Below are 17,844 nucleotides of genomic sequence, written 5' to 3'. Positions count from 1 at the left end.
CTATAAGAATCCACAGAGCCTGTAAACGCACACTGTGTCTGTGAAATATGTCACGTCTTGTATTGCATTCAGAGGAGACGTTAGACATTTTAAAGGCTGAACATAGAAAATAGCTGTTTTAAATTAATATTTCACAAAAGTTTTTAAATAAATTAATTCAGTTATTTACTAAACTATACAGACCCCAAGATTTTAATCGGTAATGTATATGGAGTGTATATCTACACTGCGGAAATAGCACAAGGTCTGTCATTCTTCCTGTTTGCTCCCCGTAATCTGTTTGCTCAGGTAAAGTTGCAGGTTCTCCAGGCTTTGCTTCTGAAGCCCCTGCAGGTGTCCGGTGGGTTTGTGAGCTGCAGGTAGGGGGCAGCAGTGATCAACAGCAAACGTTAAAGGCATTGATCAGGGTGTAAAAGGACAGGTTTTCATGAGGTCTCTTATCTTTCACATCCTGCTACACGCCTGGAGGCTCTACTCATACTCCATTCACCATGTTACACACACTAACGCTGTTGTGTGCATGTTCTCTGTGTGTTTCAGATCAGCTGTTTCATGTGCTGGCCATGCACATGCGTCTCTACAGCATAGATTCAGCATACAACCCCTGGACCAGACTCACACAAAGCACGCACAGCAGAGACACTGAGTGAGTACACACACACGATCACATTTCCTGAACTGAGACGCTTTATAAAATGATAAATTGCTAAACTCACTGTGTAGGACTGCACTACTCGTAATTCTCAACAGAGATCCAGTAATCAGAGTACTGATTATGGAAATTAAATTGTTGGCAAAAGTACTTCCTACTCCCACAATGAAGGAATTTTTCTTTTTTAAAGAATGTTGTTTTGTTTTTTTTTTCAATATTGATAATAATCATAAATGTTTCTTGAGCAGCAAATCAGCATATTAGAATGATTTCTGAAGGATCATGTGACACTGAACAAAGCTTAATTTTCAGCATTATTACAGTCTTCAGAAGAATAAATTTACATTTTAAATTTATATATTTAATACACACACACACACACACATACACAGTTGTGTGAAAAAGTGTTGGCCCCCTTCCTGATTTTTTTTTTTTTTGCATGTTTGTCACACTTTAATATTTCAGATCATCAAACAAATTTAAATATTAATCAAAGATAGCACAAGTAAACACAACATGCAGTTTTTTAATTATTTTTTTTATTATGAAGGGAAAACAAAATCCAAACCCACATGGCCCTGTGTGAAAAAGTGCCCCCCCCCCCCCCCTTGTTAAACCATAACTGTGTTTTATCACACCTGAGTTCAGTTTCTCTAGCCACACCCAGGCCTGATTACTGCCACACCTGTTCGCAATCAAGAAATCACTTAAATAGGACCTGCCTGACAAAGTGAAGTAGACCAAAAGATCCTCAAAAGCTACACATCATGTTGAGATCCAAAGAAATTCAAGAACAAATGAGAAAGTAATTGAGATCTATCAGTCTGGAAAAGGTTATAAAGCCATTTCTAAAGCTTTGGGACTCCAGCGAACCACAGTGAGAGCCTTTATACACAAATGGTGAAAACATGGAACAGTGATGAACCTTCCCAGGAGTGGCCGGCCGACCAAAATTACCCCAAGAGTGCAGCGACGACTCATCCAAGAGGTCACAAAAGACCCCACAACAACATCTAAAGAACTGCAGGCCTCACTTGCCTCAGTTAAGGTCAGTGTTCATGACTACACCATAAGGAAGAGACTGGGCAAAAATGGCCTGCATGGCAGAGTTCCAAGACTAAAACCGCTGCTGAGCAAAAAGAACATAAAGGCTCGTCTCAGTTTTGCCAGAAAACATCTTGATGATCCCCAAGACTTTTGGGAAAATACTCTGTGGACTGACAAGACAAAAGTTGAACTTTTTGGAAGGTGTGTGTCCCATTACATCTGGCGTAAAAGTAACACAGCATTTCAGAAAAAGAACATCATACCAACAGTAAAATATGATGGTGGTAGTGTGATGGTCTGGGGATGTTTTGCTGCTTCAGGACCTGGAAGACTTGCTGTGATAAATGGAACCATGAATTCAGCTGTCTACCAAAAAATCCTGAAGGACAATGTCTGGCCATCTGTTCGTGACCTCAAGCTGAAGCGAACTTGGGTTCTGCAGCAGGACAATGATCCAAAACACACCAGCAAATCCACCTCTGAATGGCTGAAGAAAAACAAAATGAAGGCTTAAGTGGCCTAGTCAAAGTCCTGACCTGATCTTAAAAAGGCGGTTCATGCTCAAACCCTCCAATGTGGCTGAATTACAACAATTCTGCCAAGATGAGTGGGCCAAAATTCCTCCACAGCGCTGTAACAGACTCATTGCAAGTTATCGCAAACGCTTGATTGCAGTTGTTGCTGCTAAGGGTGGCCCAACCAGTTATTAGGTTTAGGGGGCAAGCACTTTTTCACACAGGGCCATGTGGGTTTGGATTTTGTTTTCCCTTCATAATAAAAAACTTCATTCAAAAACTGCATGTTGTGTTTACTTGTGTTATCTTTGATTAATATTTAAATTTGTTTGATCTGAAACATTAAAGTGACAAACATGCAAAAAAAAAAAAAAAATCAGGAAGGGGGCCAACACTTTTTCACACCACTGTGTGTGTGTGTTTTTATATATATATATATATATATATATATATATATATATATATATATATATATATATATATATATATATATATATATATATATATATATATATATGTGTATATATATATATATATATATACATATATATGTGTGTATATATATATATATATATATATGTATGTATGTGTATATGTGTGTATATATATATCCATCCACCATCCCCTTTGGATTATCAATTTTGTGTATTAAGTAAGACTTATCATGCACATGAAATGTTAAAATTCTCTACTTATGATCATTTACCAACTAAATAATGGCGATTGGCCAATCAGAACTTGGTACTGTAACAAGCTGCGCACAAGCGGAAGCAATTTCATAATTTTTCGTGCAAAATGGTTCAAACGCAACTTTTGAAGTTCTTTTAAAAAGAAGACAACAGAAGGTATTTTTCCTTGATTAGAATTTAAAAAGTTCTCCTGACAATGTATATGTGGGACTGTGAGGGACTGAGAGACGATAGGAGAGCTGACATCCAACTTTAAAAAAATAAATAAAAACGCATCTTGAGAGTCAAAAGTATTCTCTGGGCATGAAGCTCATTAGAATACAGTTTGAATGCTCTTATGAAAGTAACGTGACATACGGCCAAGTTTGGTGAACCATACTCGGAATTTGTGCTCTGCATTTAACCCATCCAAAGTGCACTCACACAGCAGTGAACACACACACACCGTGAACACACACCCGGAGCAGTGGGCAGCCATTTATGCTGTGGCGCCCGGGGAGCAGTTGGGGGTTCGGTGCCTTGCTCAAGGGCACCTCAGTCGTGGTGTTGAGGGTGGAGAGAGCGCTAGACATTCACTCCCCCCACCTACAATCCCTGCCGGCCCAAGACTCGAACCCGCAACCTTTGGATTACGAGTCTAACTCTCTAACCATTAGGCCACTTTTTTCATAATTCCAGTAATGAAACAAAAATACCCATGTATGAGGTTTTACGTTTTTATATTAATTGCACAAGCAATGTACTTTTCTATATATCAACACAAGTGCGCGAGGCCGCGAGCACAAATGTGCTATTAGTTTTATACAACAGTGCATAGCAACACGCTGTTTCATTCCATGAATGAATCCGTTTTTGAACGAATCGAGTGAGCCAGTGATTCCATTCAGATGGTCTTACTTTTGTTTCTATTGAGTCAGCCGTTTTGAACGAATCGTTTGATATGAATGATTCAGTAAGTCATGTATTAAAACAGGGTCTTACTGCCACCTACTGGCGGTTTTATTGCCAGATTTATTTATCCATGACAAGCCTAAACCCAAGTAGGGCTCCCTAAACCAGGTGCCAGCACAAAAACACATTCAGCAAAATATTGTTTAATTAGCAATATTGACCAAAATATCAGGCCTCAGAAGGAAAAAAAAAACAACCTATAAATAGTTCATTTAATAAAGGTAATTTTTCATTAAATCGAAACCTTTTGAAAAAAGAGACCAATTTTGTAATCATTGTGTAAAATTAGCCACGGGACCACAACCCAACCCAAACTTGATGTAATATAATGTTTAATGCGCTTCATGTTGTTAATTACAGTGAAAGGAATATATTTTATCACTTTCTTTTTTATTTTTACATCATTATGGTACAAGATTATCCTGTTTAAATCAATGTGATAAATGTTAGGTCAAAAGTAATCCAAAATTAATCTGATTATATTACCTAAAATGTGTAATGTAATGGATTACATTAGTGACTACAATTTTTATCATGTAATCTGGAATCAGTAACGGATTAAAATTTGTAAGTAATCTACCCATCTCTCTCTCTCTCTCTCTCCCCCCCCCCCCCCCCCCCCCCTCTCTCTCTCCCTCTCTCTCTCTCTCTATGGGATCTCCAAGGCAACATTTATTTGATAAAATACAGTAAGAAACTCATTTCAAAACGATTAAGTAGTCTTACCGACCCCAAACATTTGAACAATAGTGTAATTTTGTAAAGTACAATTCGGATGATATGTCACAATAGTATTTATTTTGCTGAATGCATTTTTGTGCATGTCTGTGATTTTCATAATTACAATGGCATTTGCTGAAAGTTTGAACAGTAGTATCTGAATATTTTAAAATGAACTTAAATAGTCTGTGTGTGTGTGAGTGAATAAAATTATATTCAAATCAGTCTAAAAAACATGTTGACATTTCAACATTCAAAGATACACATGCACAAAAGTGTTTTGCTGTATTTGGTATTTTATTTCAAAGAAACAAAATGAATAAAAAACAGAAGGCAGACGAATCTGCATTCACTTGCTTTTTATGATGTGTCTGCTGCTGCATCTTTTTTGAGACGGACAGAGACTTGAGCAAATGGGGTTTCCATAGATACCAATAACTGCTGCATCTGGCAAATTATGGTGTGCAGCACTACATTTCATGACTGCAGCGCTTTATTATGAGGGTTTATGGCTGTGTGGAGGTTACCACTCACTGTGTCTCCTGTTTAAAAGGCACTTAACACTCTTGGGCTGCTTAAATGGCCTCATTTCTCCTGTGTAGGGGCGGTAAGACAGGGTTTTCACCTGTGCGTCTCTCAGGACTGTTAGACGGGCTGAATTCAGACTCCGAGGGGAGGCAGCTGTGCCTATAAATACCTTGTTAGAGGCTTTTGAAGGCAACTCTGTCACTGGACCCCTCAGGCACTTTAGCTGAGCTATTAATACAGCCATTTGAATAAAACCACTGCTCTCCGTTTCTGCCTGCCTGTAATCACTTATCAAGCACAAAAGAAAAAGTGTTTTTATTATCTGAGAGGTAGAATTTGAACAGTAAAGTCGTTCTTTATATGTTCGGATGTCATTGCATCACACTGGATGCAGTATTTTGAGGTGTAAGTAGCCACAGATAAAGTGAATCAAATGAACTGTAAATATAATCCATTAAATTGACAAATAAGAAATTGTCAGAATAGTTTACTTTACTTTTCAAATGTTAAGAAAGTGGGCTTGTGCGTCTGTGTATTCGAGTTTGTCTCCAAACGCCTTCGGTTGGGGAATTCTGCTCTAATGGACAGCAGTTTATCCCACACACTCAAATAGTCTTCTAAATAAATATATATTTGCTCAAAGAACATTTTCTTTTACATTTTAATTGCAGTCTTGGGTTTACGTAACCTGTCCACCTACTGTACATTTACAGTTAAACTCCATTGAAAGAACTTGTGAATATCCACCCACAGTAATTTGTCCTTTTCTTACATGATTTAATTTGCGCTGTTGCATGGGCAAGATAAATATTGTCTGTAGATCACGTGTATCATGCATCTAAGTAAAAATGCTGTGTGTACCATAGGTGATGTTTTTGTTTTAAATCAGCTTTTTTTTTTTCTGTGTTTCTGAAGCACTGAGTGTTGTATTGTTGGGTAATTGTGTGTTTTTTGTGCAGGTACTGTGATGATGAATGTCCTGAGGTGCCCATGCTCTTCAGAGACGTCCCATCCCTCCTCATCATCTTCATATTTACCATGCCTCAGCCTTTACGCAAAGGTAATACACACGCAAACATTTTTACACACGCATACATAACATCACAAATACTCTTCATGTTCATATTTTAATAGCAGATATATTGTTAATGATAAAAATGTGATTTAAAAAAAAAATCAATCCAAAACAATCAATCATACCCCTGACCTGTATATAAATTCTATAATAAAAGGTTTTTCTTCCATCATATTAATTTCAAATTTCAAGTACAACACAAAACACAACTAGTAAACACAACAGCCAAAAGTGTCAGATTGAGCTGTATTTTTATAGTCAATCGAATGAAACAATTTGAAGTTTACAAGTAATTCAGTAATTGCTTAATGCAAGAATGCATCCTGTGTAAACAAGATGTCTTAAATGAGAAATAGCCAGTTGTCAACATCAATCATTGAAGTAGCAATGTTGCGAAACAGGCTGTGGCTTTAATTTCAATTAGTAATTCTCTAGTTTTCAGGCTGAATTACTATATTGTGATGTCGTTCCTTACTGTGGTACAGAATTACTGTAATTAACTTGTGGTTAAGATATTTATTAAAGTGTTTGTTGTGATAAAGATTTTGGTTAAAAATGACTTGCATCGTGATTGAAAATTATATCATGGTAAAGATTTTGGTTAAAAATTAGATCTCTTTAAAGATTTTGATTGAGAATTACTTAAATCAGGGGTTCCCAAACTTTTCCATTCCATGACCCACCTAGACAAGTATAATCTATTTCACGACCCACCAAAATACTTGAGATAAAAAACAATTGACGTTACTTTAAGCTTGATTTCTGCCATATAAAATTTTTAATTAAGATTAAGTATTTAAGAAAAATAACCATTTTATTTTATAATACAACTGTAAAATTTCACTACTAATACTTAAGTTTTAATTTTGTTGTTTACAGACGTTAAAATATGAAACATGTCCATAAAAACGTGAAACAGCTCACTCGGGTAAACTGTAATCCGCTGCGAAAATGCTCTCATGATCCTTCTGTGTGTGGGAGAGCGGAGCACAACCCAGCACTTTTTTTTAGCAAAGCATAAGAAGTGAAGCAGTTTGGAGATTAAAATAATTGTCTCATTTTAAATAAACACTGAAAACCAAAATGACAAATTTACTTCAGTCTGAAATGTACTTTTGCAATGGTTAAATAAATGTTAACTTTGGCACATTTTTTTCTATATATAGAGATGATATGACAAGGAAATAATACAAAATTTTGTCAATTTTGTTATGCTAGCATGTGGAAATGTTTAAATCTTGTGGTGTTATAATTATCTCCGCGCTTGTGCCCTTCTCACCCCATACATGTGAAATGCTTTTTACAGACTGTTTCCTTATTGGTGGGTAGCCAAATTCATATGAAGGCACGAAAACAGTGCCGAGTTCAAACAGACGATAGAAATGAATTTACATACCTGAAACAGTTTTTGTAACATTTGAATTTTCCGGTTTATTCAATGAAAATGACCATGATCCACTAGATGTGCCATTTACAGCACAAAAAAAAATCTTCCTCTTTCCCCTCACATGCAAGTTTAGTCTTTAGATGGGCCATGACTGTCATTTGGTTGATCACTGGTCATTGATTGGCACTCAAAGAAGAATCAAGTGTTTTGTCGTTGTGAGCATGGGATCGATTCGAGTCCATCATTCTGAAGACTCAAGACAGTAAAGCTTGTATTAGAACAGAAACGGGATATGCATGTTAGAGAATAGTTTAATGCTTTCACAAAGACACTGGTATGTGTGTGTGAGGTGTCATTGTCTCTGGTGAGGAATGTTAATGGAGTGTCATTGTGTTTATGTGTGTGTGTGTCTTTCTCATCACACAACCAGGCCTAACACCTGCTACATGCACACAAGGGCTAATTACACTCTCAAAAAAATCAGATGTCCTTTTTCTTTACACAGTCACGTAATTGATTTTTGTGTCCTAACAAAAGACTTCTGATTCTCTTGAAAGATCTGGGGTCTATAGAGCTCTTTGAGTGCGTGTCTCTGTGCATCTTGTTATTGGTGCTTTTATTCAACCAACCTTTTTAAGTTTGGGGAGTAAAAGTTTAAGAACCTGCTGTATATATGCATGTACAGTATCTCACAGAAGTGAGTACACACCTCACATTTTTGTAAATATTTTATTATATATTTTCATGTGACAACACTGAAGGAATGATACTTTGCTACAGTGTAAAGTAGTGTGTGTACAGCTTGTATAATGGTGTGTTCACACCAGACGCGAATGAAGCGTTAAGCGCGAGTGATTTACATGTTAAGTCAATGCAAAGACGCGAATAGACATCCTGCGGCGTGATTCGCGTGATAGACCAAAGATTACCTGTTAGATTTACCCAAAACAAATTATATCTTATGTTTATCCACTACAGAGACATCAGAGCCAGCGGCAAATGTCAGAAGGACTAGCCGAGGTTATGCTCCTCTCTTCGGGATACATGAGCACGAGCGCCCGGTGATCGAATGGCATGATTTATTCGCGCAAGTCGCGTCTGGTGTGTAACAGTGTAAATTTGCTGTCAAAATAACTCAACACACAGCCATTAATGTCTAAACCACTGGCCACAAAAGTGAGTACACACAATTAGCCATTTTCTCTCCCCGGTGTCATGCGACTCGTTAGTGTTACAAGGTCTCTGGTGTGAATGGGTAGCAGGTGTGTTAAATTTGGTGTTATCGCTCACTTTCTCATACTGGTCACTGGAAGTTCAACATGGCACCTCATGGCAAAGAACTCTGAGGATCTGAAAAAAGTATTGTTGCTCTTCGTAAATATGGCGTAGGCTATAAGAAGTTTGCCAAGACCCTGAAACTGAGCTGCAGCACGGTGGCCAAGACCATACAGCGATTTTAACAGGACAGGTTCCACTCAGAACAGGCCTCGCCATGGTCGACCAAAGAAGTTGAGTGCACGTGCTCAGCGTCATATCCAGACGTTGTGTTTGGGAAATAGACGTATGAGTGCTGCCAGCTTTGCTGCAGAAGTTGAAGGGGTGGGGGGTCAGACTGTCAGTGCTCAGACCATATGCCGCACACAACATCAAATTGGTCTGCATGGCTGTCGTTCCAGAAGGAAGCCTCTTCTAAAGATGATGCACAAGAAAGCCCGCAAACGGTTTGCTGAAGACAAGCAGACTAAGGACATGGATTACATGATCCATGTCCTGTGGTCTGATGGGACCAAGATCAACTTATTTGGTTCAGATGGTGTCAAGCGTGTGTGGTGGCAACCAGGTGAGGAGTACAAAGACATGTGTCTTGCCTACAGTCAAGCATGGTGGTGGGAGTGTCATGGTCTGGGGTTGCATGAGTGCTGCCGGCACTGGGGAGCTACAGTTCATTGAGGGAACCATGAATGCCAACATGTACTGACACATACTGAAGCAGAGACTGGGCCGCAGGGCAGTATTCCAACATAACGACCCCAAACACACCTCCAAGATGACCACTGCCTTGCTAAAGAAGCTGAGGGTAAAGGTGATGGACTGGGCAAGCATGTCTCCAGACCTAAACCCTATTGAGCATCTGTGGGGCATCCTAAAACGGAAGGTGGAGGAGCGCAAGGTCTCTAACATCCACCAGCTCTGTGATGTCATCATGGAGGAGTGGAAACTCCACTGGCAACTTGTGAAGCTCTGGTGAACTCCATGCCCAAGAGGGTTAAGGCAGTGCTGGAAAATAATGGTGGCCACACAAAATATTGACACTACTTTACATTGTAGCAAAGTGTCATTTCTTCAGTGTTGTCACATGAAAATATTTACAAAAATGTGAGGGGTGTACTCACTTCTGTGAGATACTGTGTATATGTGTGTGTGTGTGTGTGTGTAAAATGTATATAATGTATATAAAAAAACTTGCTATGTGTACTGTGTTTGGCTAACTGGGACTTATAGCACTTGCATATTATTGCCCTTTTGTTGATTTTGATTGCTTCTATTGTCATCATTTGTAAGTCACTTTGGATGAAAACATCTGTTAAATGACTAAATGTAAACATAGTATACTGCATCTGGGGTTAACCATGATATACGATAGCCATGCACTGTGTGTTTGTGTGCAGAGCACTTTACGTGTGTGGTGAAGGTGTTGTACAGTCTGCAGTACACCCAGGCTCTGGCCGCTCTGTCCATCAGATTCAGTTGTGAGGAGAGACTCGCCTGGAGCAACATTGGAGCTGCCAAGAAGGTGCCGCAAATTACCTGCCCATCACAACCACCAATCAAAAACAATTTCTCAGCCTGCATCCCAATGTGCATACTAGTCATCCTAAATTCTGTGTGACTAGTAATTTTCAATAATATTTAGGGTAGATAGGGTGGATGGTATGCACATTGGGCCAGACTTACTTCAGCCAATTATTGCAAGGATGTGTGTTATAATAGTTTCTTGAAGTTCTGCTTTGTGGAATAGCAATATAAATTGGTTCACAATTGGCACCTTAATGTAGATTCAGTTGATGTTTGGTCATTAGTGTGTATATTTGTATCGTTTATTATTCAAAGGCTCAATGTGGCTCGTCCAGTCAGATTTCAAAGCTGGAACTATCCATTTTATAATGATTAAATTGTGCATTAAGACCCTTGAGGATAAGCTAATTTTATTAAGAGAAAGAATGTGTTATTGGCCCTCAGTGCTGTTTGTTTAAGGGGGTGATCGTAATAATCTTCAAATAACCCAGAGTGAGCAAATCCTTCAGATAAATCTCACTCAGAGGTTTTCGTTAGCAATGGATCTGCACTCCATTAAATTACTATTTTTGGGGCTTTGAGGGAAATAAATGGAGTGATGTGAAGAGTTTCATGTCATCAGTCAGACTGCTTTAATTCCACATTATAGAGTCACATGTCATCCCTCTCTCTGCCTGAAATTGTCATTGCTTTTGCAATATGCTGACATTTAAAGTAACACATGGAATGCATTTCAAAGCTTAGCAAGTTGCCTTCCTAGCCAGCAATATTGGTCATTATAGGTGTATTCAGATGTTTAAAAAAAAAAGTTGTTTAAATTCTAATTAAATTTTCATTTCATCTGTGATGGCCAACAATGGTGTCTAGGTAGTCATGCTCACTAGGATTTGAAACGCAGCCGGTGTAATTCAGTCCAGTTGGTACAATAACAGTGATTCCAGTCTGATGGGAGAGATTTAAAACATTGTTTTCTTTCATTCATTCATTTCACACGCAGAACACGCCAAACTCTGACAGATCATGGGAATCGCTCCTGGGTCATGTGATCTCTGAGCTGACGAAGGCCAAAGATGTGTATGACACCAACTCTGAGGAAACATTTGTGGTGAGTCATCAGCTCCTAAGACTTTTTCTAGTTTTTCAAATATTAATTTATATATATTGCAATAATGAGTGGGCCTAACAAAACATGCTAATAATTTGATTTGCCTTTATGACTAATCTTACGAAGTACGTCTACTGGACAAAAAAAAAAATGATGCTCATGTCGTTGACCTCATTAACAGTTAAAATGAGAATATGTAATGCAGGCAACAGAATTTTTTTTTTAAGATGAAGACACTTATCCAAGCGACCCATTGTTGAACTTGCCTTGCAAACTTCTCATGAAACACATCTTTTCACTTTCCTGAACTGCTGTTTTAACAAGACAGCAAAAACTAGTAGAGTGAAATTCAGTCTTTTACTAGTCAGATTTTTTTTTTTTTCATCTCAAATCCGGAAACATTACAGTAAAACAAAATTAACTTGGAACTTTACACTATACAAATGTAAAACCATTAAATTGGTTATGTTAATGTGCAAGGACTATGTGTACACTATTGTTCAAATGTTTGGGGTCAGTAAGATTTTTATTTTTTATTGTCTGTTTTTCTCGCCATGGCTGCATTTATTTGATCAAAAATACCGTAAAAACAGTAATATTATTAAATATTATTCAAATACAAAATAACTTGTAGTATGTGTGTGTATAAATATAAATTTTATATATTCTTGTGATGGCGAAGCTGAATTTTCTATAAATATATATTTATAACCATGTGAAAGTGCAGTTACTTTTGATCAAATAAATTCAATATTGCTGAATAAAATAATCAATTTCTTTTTTTTACAGAATTTCATAATGGTTTTTATATAAAATATCTACAGTTTTATGACAACCAGCCGAAGAGGAGTCATTCTCTATTCTAGAGGAGCCTGAAGCTTGTTCTGATCTCTGAGGAAGCTCTTGTGTGCAGCCTGCTGTCAGAGGGCTGTTTGTCACAGCTTTATCAACAGGGAATGAGCTGTTATTAATGATGTCTTCTCTCTGTAGTTGAGCTCCAGTGTGTGGTCTCCTCAGTCCATTGAGTTCAGCCTACAGCAGTTCTGTCTGCCCTTCCTGAGACTGTCCTGTTTACTGCAACACCACCTGTATGGAGACAGCTTACCTGGCTGCCTGGTACACACACACACACATACACATTTAATCTGATATCTAAATGAAGACGTCCCATAGACTGATTTTCAAATAGTTGACAGACTGCCGGGTGTCTGTGATCACAGGTGGATGAGGAGTTTTCTCTGCTGGCCGGGTGTCTGGGATTGGCTGGTTCTGTTCAGTCCAGTGGAGCCATGAGCAGTGCAGCTTGTCTGGAGTGGAACATCAATGCTTACGATCTGATCAGTCAGTGGTGTTCAGAAGTCATCGCTCTGTCCGATACTCCCATCCAGCAGTCTGTGGTCAGTATTTGTGTCTCCTGCATCATGTTTCTTTGCACCGTTTTATTTGGAGTCTTGCTAACACCAGTGATTTAATCAGTTGTAGTCTTTAATATGGTTAACTACTGTAACCTAACCAAGCATGACGTGTCAATAAGCATCATATTTGATATCTAGTATACAACTAGAGCTTGTCGAGCAGGGCTTGAGCCAATAAGATTTCATGCTGCATCTGATTGATTTTCTTGTATCTCTTCAGTCTCTATTAGTTCAGGATCCGCAGTGGGTCGCCCCTCGCCTCCTGCACCTCCCAGACAATTATAACACCATCTTCCAGTACTACCACAGGAAATCCTGCACCAGCTGCGGCAAGACCCCCAAAGACCCTGCGCTGTGCCTGGTGTGTGGCGCGTTCGTCTGCCTGAAGGGTCACTGCTGTAAACAACAGGGCGTCTGTGAGTGTGTGCTGGTGAGTGTGTGGCAAAATCTGCAAGCTTCAGTTTGAAAGATCCTTATATTCATGATGACGATTATAATTTTATATATTTTTTTCATCTAAAGCACTCTCAGCACTGCGGAGCAGCGACTGGTATCTTTCTCCTGATAAACGCCTCGGTCATCATTATCATCCGAGGCCATCGCTTCTGTCTGTGGGGGTCTGTGTATCTGGACGCTCATGGAGAAGAAGACAGAGACCTACGGTAATCTTCTCACTGCTCTGATAGCCAGATATATCATCTAGATTTCATTCTGAAGTTCCAGTAGCTGCGTCAGAAATGTAATTTTAGAGCTATATTTGCGCCCTGGGATTGACTGAGGGGATTTTTTTTTTTTTTTTTTAGCAATCTTTGTAAGGGCAGTTTTTATAACTATATTAAATTCATCTGTGTTGGTTTTATTGCCAAATACTTAAATTAACAAATTTCAATCAATCAGAGTACCAAAGATGTTACCAATCAAATTGTATCAATATAAAACAAAAGTATGTGATATGTAGAATAAATAAATACTTCAAAAAATGTGTTGGAGGAAACATATTTTATCTACATAGACAAAATAAGCTGAGAACAGTTTATGAATTAATTTATTGCTTTTTACGGATTTGAAAATGATGACTTTACATTGGCTATCTTGGTAGCACGAAAAACAATTTATATACAGAAAGTGTGCATAGAAAGTTAGCTATCAATGAAGTGGACAGTGACTTTAGTTCAGGACGAGTTCTGCACTCTCATAACAACTCCCATTATAATTACCAAAGCTGTTTACACTGCAAAATAAATTACATTTTTATCTGAACTTTAATGATGAGAGAATTTACAAGAGTGCACAATTCAGTCCGTGAACGCGCACACTGAACAACGCTGGCGTTTTCACGGGCGACTATTGTAAACGCTTGATTGGCCATCACATTGATAAGCTCAATAGAAACGTGTGAGTGATTTGAATTCTCAGTGCTGCAAAAAATGCATAAAAAGACATCTATTGAATGTGAGCCGATCTAAATGTAATTGTTCAAAATTGGCATTTACAGATCAAAATGTAATTCATGTTCACGTTTAATCTTACATTTTGTTCATTTTTGTGGCGTTCTTGCCCTTGCTCAGTAGTCATTTATTTGTGAGATTGAGTTCATTTCCCTGTTAATTTCTTTTATAAAGAAAATGGTTTCCATTTCCTGCTGTGACCTCTTGTTTTTTCCTGTTCCATAGTCGCGGAAAGCCTCTGTATTTATGTGAGGAGAGATACCGCGTTCTGGAGCAGCAGTGGGTCTCGCACACCTTCGACCACATCAACAAGCGCTGGGGTCCCCATTACAATGGACTTTAACAGTACAGCCCACATCCTGGAGAGGACAGGTCACATGATGTCAATGCCAGCCTCTGTGATATCCTCTGATTTCTGTTGTGTAATATAAAGAACACCTGCATTGAGTTGGCCACAGCCTGGGTTCATGTGAAGTTTAGTGTACAATCAAGCCTATTGACTAACAGCGTGTGTGTGTGTGCGTGTTTTAAAGTGATTTTTCGTGTGGATTTATAGGGGAGAATTTTGTTTTGTCCCAGCAAGCTCACGGTGAAAGCACACTGAGTGAATCTGTGTCTAGTCTGTTGGACGCACAGAGTGGAATGATACTCCCGTTCTGTAATGTTTGGAAAACTGACAGCGTTTTTGAGGAGACGGACTCTTTAAAAAAAAATAATAATAATAAAAGATTTTGACCAATGTTAAACAAATCATGTACAGATATCAGAATGAATATCGAAACCTTGAATGCTAAAGGTACCAAGACTCTCAACATATCCCCCCACCCCATGACCACTTCATGCTAATTGAGTTGAAACACATCTCTCAAGACTGACTGTGTGTTCAAAAAGCAGGGTATGAGGCGAAATATCAACCGATTGGAGCTAAAGCGAGATTTGTCTGACTCGAGGTGTAGTTGCAGTCATCCTCAGGAATTTTATTTTATATATTTTTTTTCTTTTGTTTTGTAGTCTGATAAAAGATTTTAATATTTAATAAGTGCTGCTATTCATTGTTTGAAAAAAGTAAAATTATACCTTTTTGTAAAAAATATTTTTACAATTAGCATCTTTTTTTTCTTCCTAAATGAAGGTTTTGTTTTTGATGGTGGTTGGCTGGTCTGTTGAGTTTAATATAAAAATAAAAAAAAATCCCCTTCGACCTTGTAGCACATATTTAATGGCTATAGACAGAGCTAGTCTTTATATAATGATCTGTGGCCCTTTCCCTCACATAAATATCATAAAGGTAACCTTAAAATATATGGGGTTTTTTTTAACTTTTTTTTGCATTAAGATGTTGTTTTTAAATCTTTGCATCATTTTCATAACAGTTTAACATAATATCGTTTACATTAAGAATTTGGGGCAAATAGTTTTTTTCCCCTCCTTTTTCTTCTTTTGCGCGCGTGTGTGTGTGCGTGTGTGTGTGTGTGAGTGAGAGAGTGTCTGTGTTTCTTTTTTGTGAAGAGTGGGCAGAGGCGTTTAATTTGTCAGGAAAATAATGCAATACAATTAAGGTTCTGAAAATCTGCTCTTTTTTTTCAATGCAAAAAAAATATTTTTTTATTGGTTAAGGGTGAAATAATGATCTGGGAATATTTTTTAATTCACCTAACTATAACCAGAAAATCTAACCACATACCCAAATCAGTTGTCACTCAAAGTTTGATTGTCGTTATGATATTCTAATTACATGATTCCTGGACTGGTGTCAGATGGTCCATAGGGGGCAGTGTTTGCCATTACACTGAGCTCTGGTTCAAAGAGCCGTTTGATGGCTGTTCTGTTGATCTTGTATATCTAGAGGCTCAATGCACATTTGCAAAAACCTTGTTAAGAAAATTTGTCATTGTCTTGACTGAGTTTTGTTGCAACTGGCTTCCATGGCCTAATTTCTCCTCTAGGATTTTGCAGGTAGTGAAGTTTTCTCTTGTTTAAAGACGTTATTTGTGTTGTTGTGACAATATTTTAATGCGCGCACCACTCAGGACATTGAATTCCTGATCTGAAGTGTTGTCACTTCAGATCAGGAAGTGACAACACTTCAGAAAAGGGTTGTCACTTTGTTCTACTGCTTTGAACTCAGCCAGATTATGTGTAGGTCCTTTATGCAAAAGTGTCAGACCAAAAGAAAAAAAAAAAAGATCTGATTTAATGTTATCAGAAAGTTAAAAAAGAAAAAAGATAATTTGGTACTTGATACAAATAGACATTTTAGCGAAGGCTAGTTTTCCAGTCCGATACATGTGGTGTTCCTCAAAGCTCTGTCCTCGGACCATCTTTGATTGTGTAATCTGTAACTGTAGAGAAGGCGTTATGTATGCACAAGTTAATATTTGAGTGCATTAAACTGGATCACATCAAATTGAATATTGCAGCCCAGTCCAGTGATGGACATGTATGGTGTGGCACACAATTTCTTTATTTTATGCAGCTCCTGTGTTAGCAAGTGGTTTAGTTTTAGTAATTTCTCATTTAATCCTTGCCCCCTTAAAAAGTAAGCTCAAGCTTCACATTGACATAAAATGACCCCAGTCTAAACCTTATTGTGATTTGCCTTGCCTGATACCACATTGAGAGTTCTTGAAAAATAATTAAAAATTGTCCTGTCCTTTTTGTTTTGATTGTGTATATAGAAATTAAATACACACATTTAAATGAAGTTTGCAGTACAGTTTCCATATGGTAGTTACTGTGTCTCTTTTGATTGTGGGTCACAATCAAAATAATGACATCAGTGGAGCCCTTACAATAATAATAATTGAGGGCATTTTGCTTTTTGTTTGTTTCCTACTGAAAACAGACAAGCACCCCAACACCATACACGCATTCAGACACTCACACACCAGAAAAAGCATGTTTCGTTTGTATTGATCAGTTTGATTGGTAGGTATTGATTATCATTGCTGCAATCATGCCATGCTGGAGGGATGATGTTTTCAGTGCACTTGAAGTTTGCTTTCTTTTCTTATTTTGTCTTGATTTCTTGCATGCTGCTGTTTTTTTTTTTTTTTTTTTGGGGGGGGGGGGGGGGGGGGGTTCTAAGAGAGTTCTTACTCTCCTTCCCAACTTTGTATAGACAGACAGTTGTGCTAAGTGTGACGGGTGGATAATGTTGGTGTGTTCTCCTGCGGTGAATGCTTGTCGGGCAGGCAGTAATACAGTACATTACTGTAGGTGCTGATTCAGACTATATGATGTCATCTCTGAAAGGGTGACTTTTAATGACATTTAATGCAAAATGTAACATATGTGAATAAAATATACAGATGCTCTGATATGCCTTTGTGTGTTTTTGTTGTCTTTTTTTCTTCTCCAAAACTTAAACAAGGTGATACATTTTGTCAATATTAAAATATTATAGAAATTAAAATATCAACTTATTTTAAAAGTAAATCAATTACTAATAAAAAATAATATTTGCTATTTATGAAGTGAAGTGACATACTGCCAAGTATGGTGACCCAGACTCGG

At 37.9% G+C, this 17,844-nt stretch overlaps 1 protein-coding gene across 3 annotated transcripts in view; it reads left to right on the top strand.

Moving 5' to 3' along the window:
- The window catches only part of LOC306877133 (E3 ubiquitin-protein ligase ubr3), an 85,553-nt gene extending 69,013 nt beyond the window's left edge, over positions 1-16,540 (top strand). For 2 of the 3 annotated variants that reach the window (XM_079428667.1, XM_079428666.1), the window contains exons 31-39: positions 541-646; positions 6,062-6,162; positions 10,234-10,358; positions 11,358-11,465; positions 12,456-12,581; positions 12,686-12,862; positions 13,101-13,310; positions 13,403-13,542; positions 14,554-16,540. In XM_079428667.1, the coding sequence (XP_079284793.1) occupies positions 541-646; positions 6,062-6,162; positions 10,234-10,358; positions 11,358-11,465; positions 12,456-12,581; positions 12,686-12,862; positions 13,101-13,310; positions 13,403-13,542; positions 14,554-14,671 (1,211 nt within the window). In that variant the 3' untranslated portion in view covers positions 14,672-16,540. The remainder of the gene's footprint in view (positions 1-540; positions 647-6,061; positions 6,163-10,233; positions 10,359-11,357; positions 11,466-12,455; positions 12,582-12,685; positions 12,863-13,100; positions 13,311-13,402; positions 13,543-14,553) is intronic. The other variant, XR_013784869.1, reaches the window with a different exon arrangement.
- The last annotated feature ends 1,304 nt before the right edge of the window (positions 16,541-17,844 follow it).

The sequence above is a fragment of the Barbus barbus genome (genome assembly GCF_936440315.1).
Source record: "Barbus barbus genome assembly, chromosome: 11".
NCBI classification, from domain to species: domain Eukaryota; kingdom Metazoa; phylum Chordata; class Actinopteri; order Cypriniformes; family Cyprinidae; genus Barbus; species Barbus barbus.
This window is presented reverse-complemented; position numbering and strand designations above follow the sequence as displayed.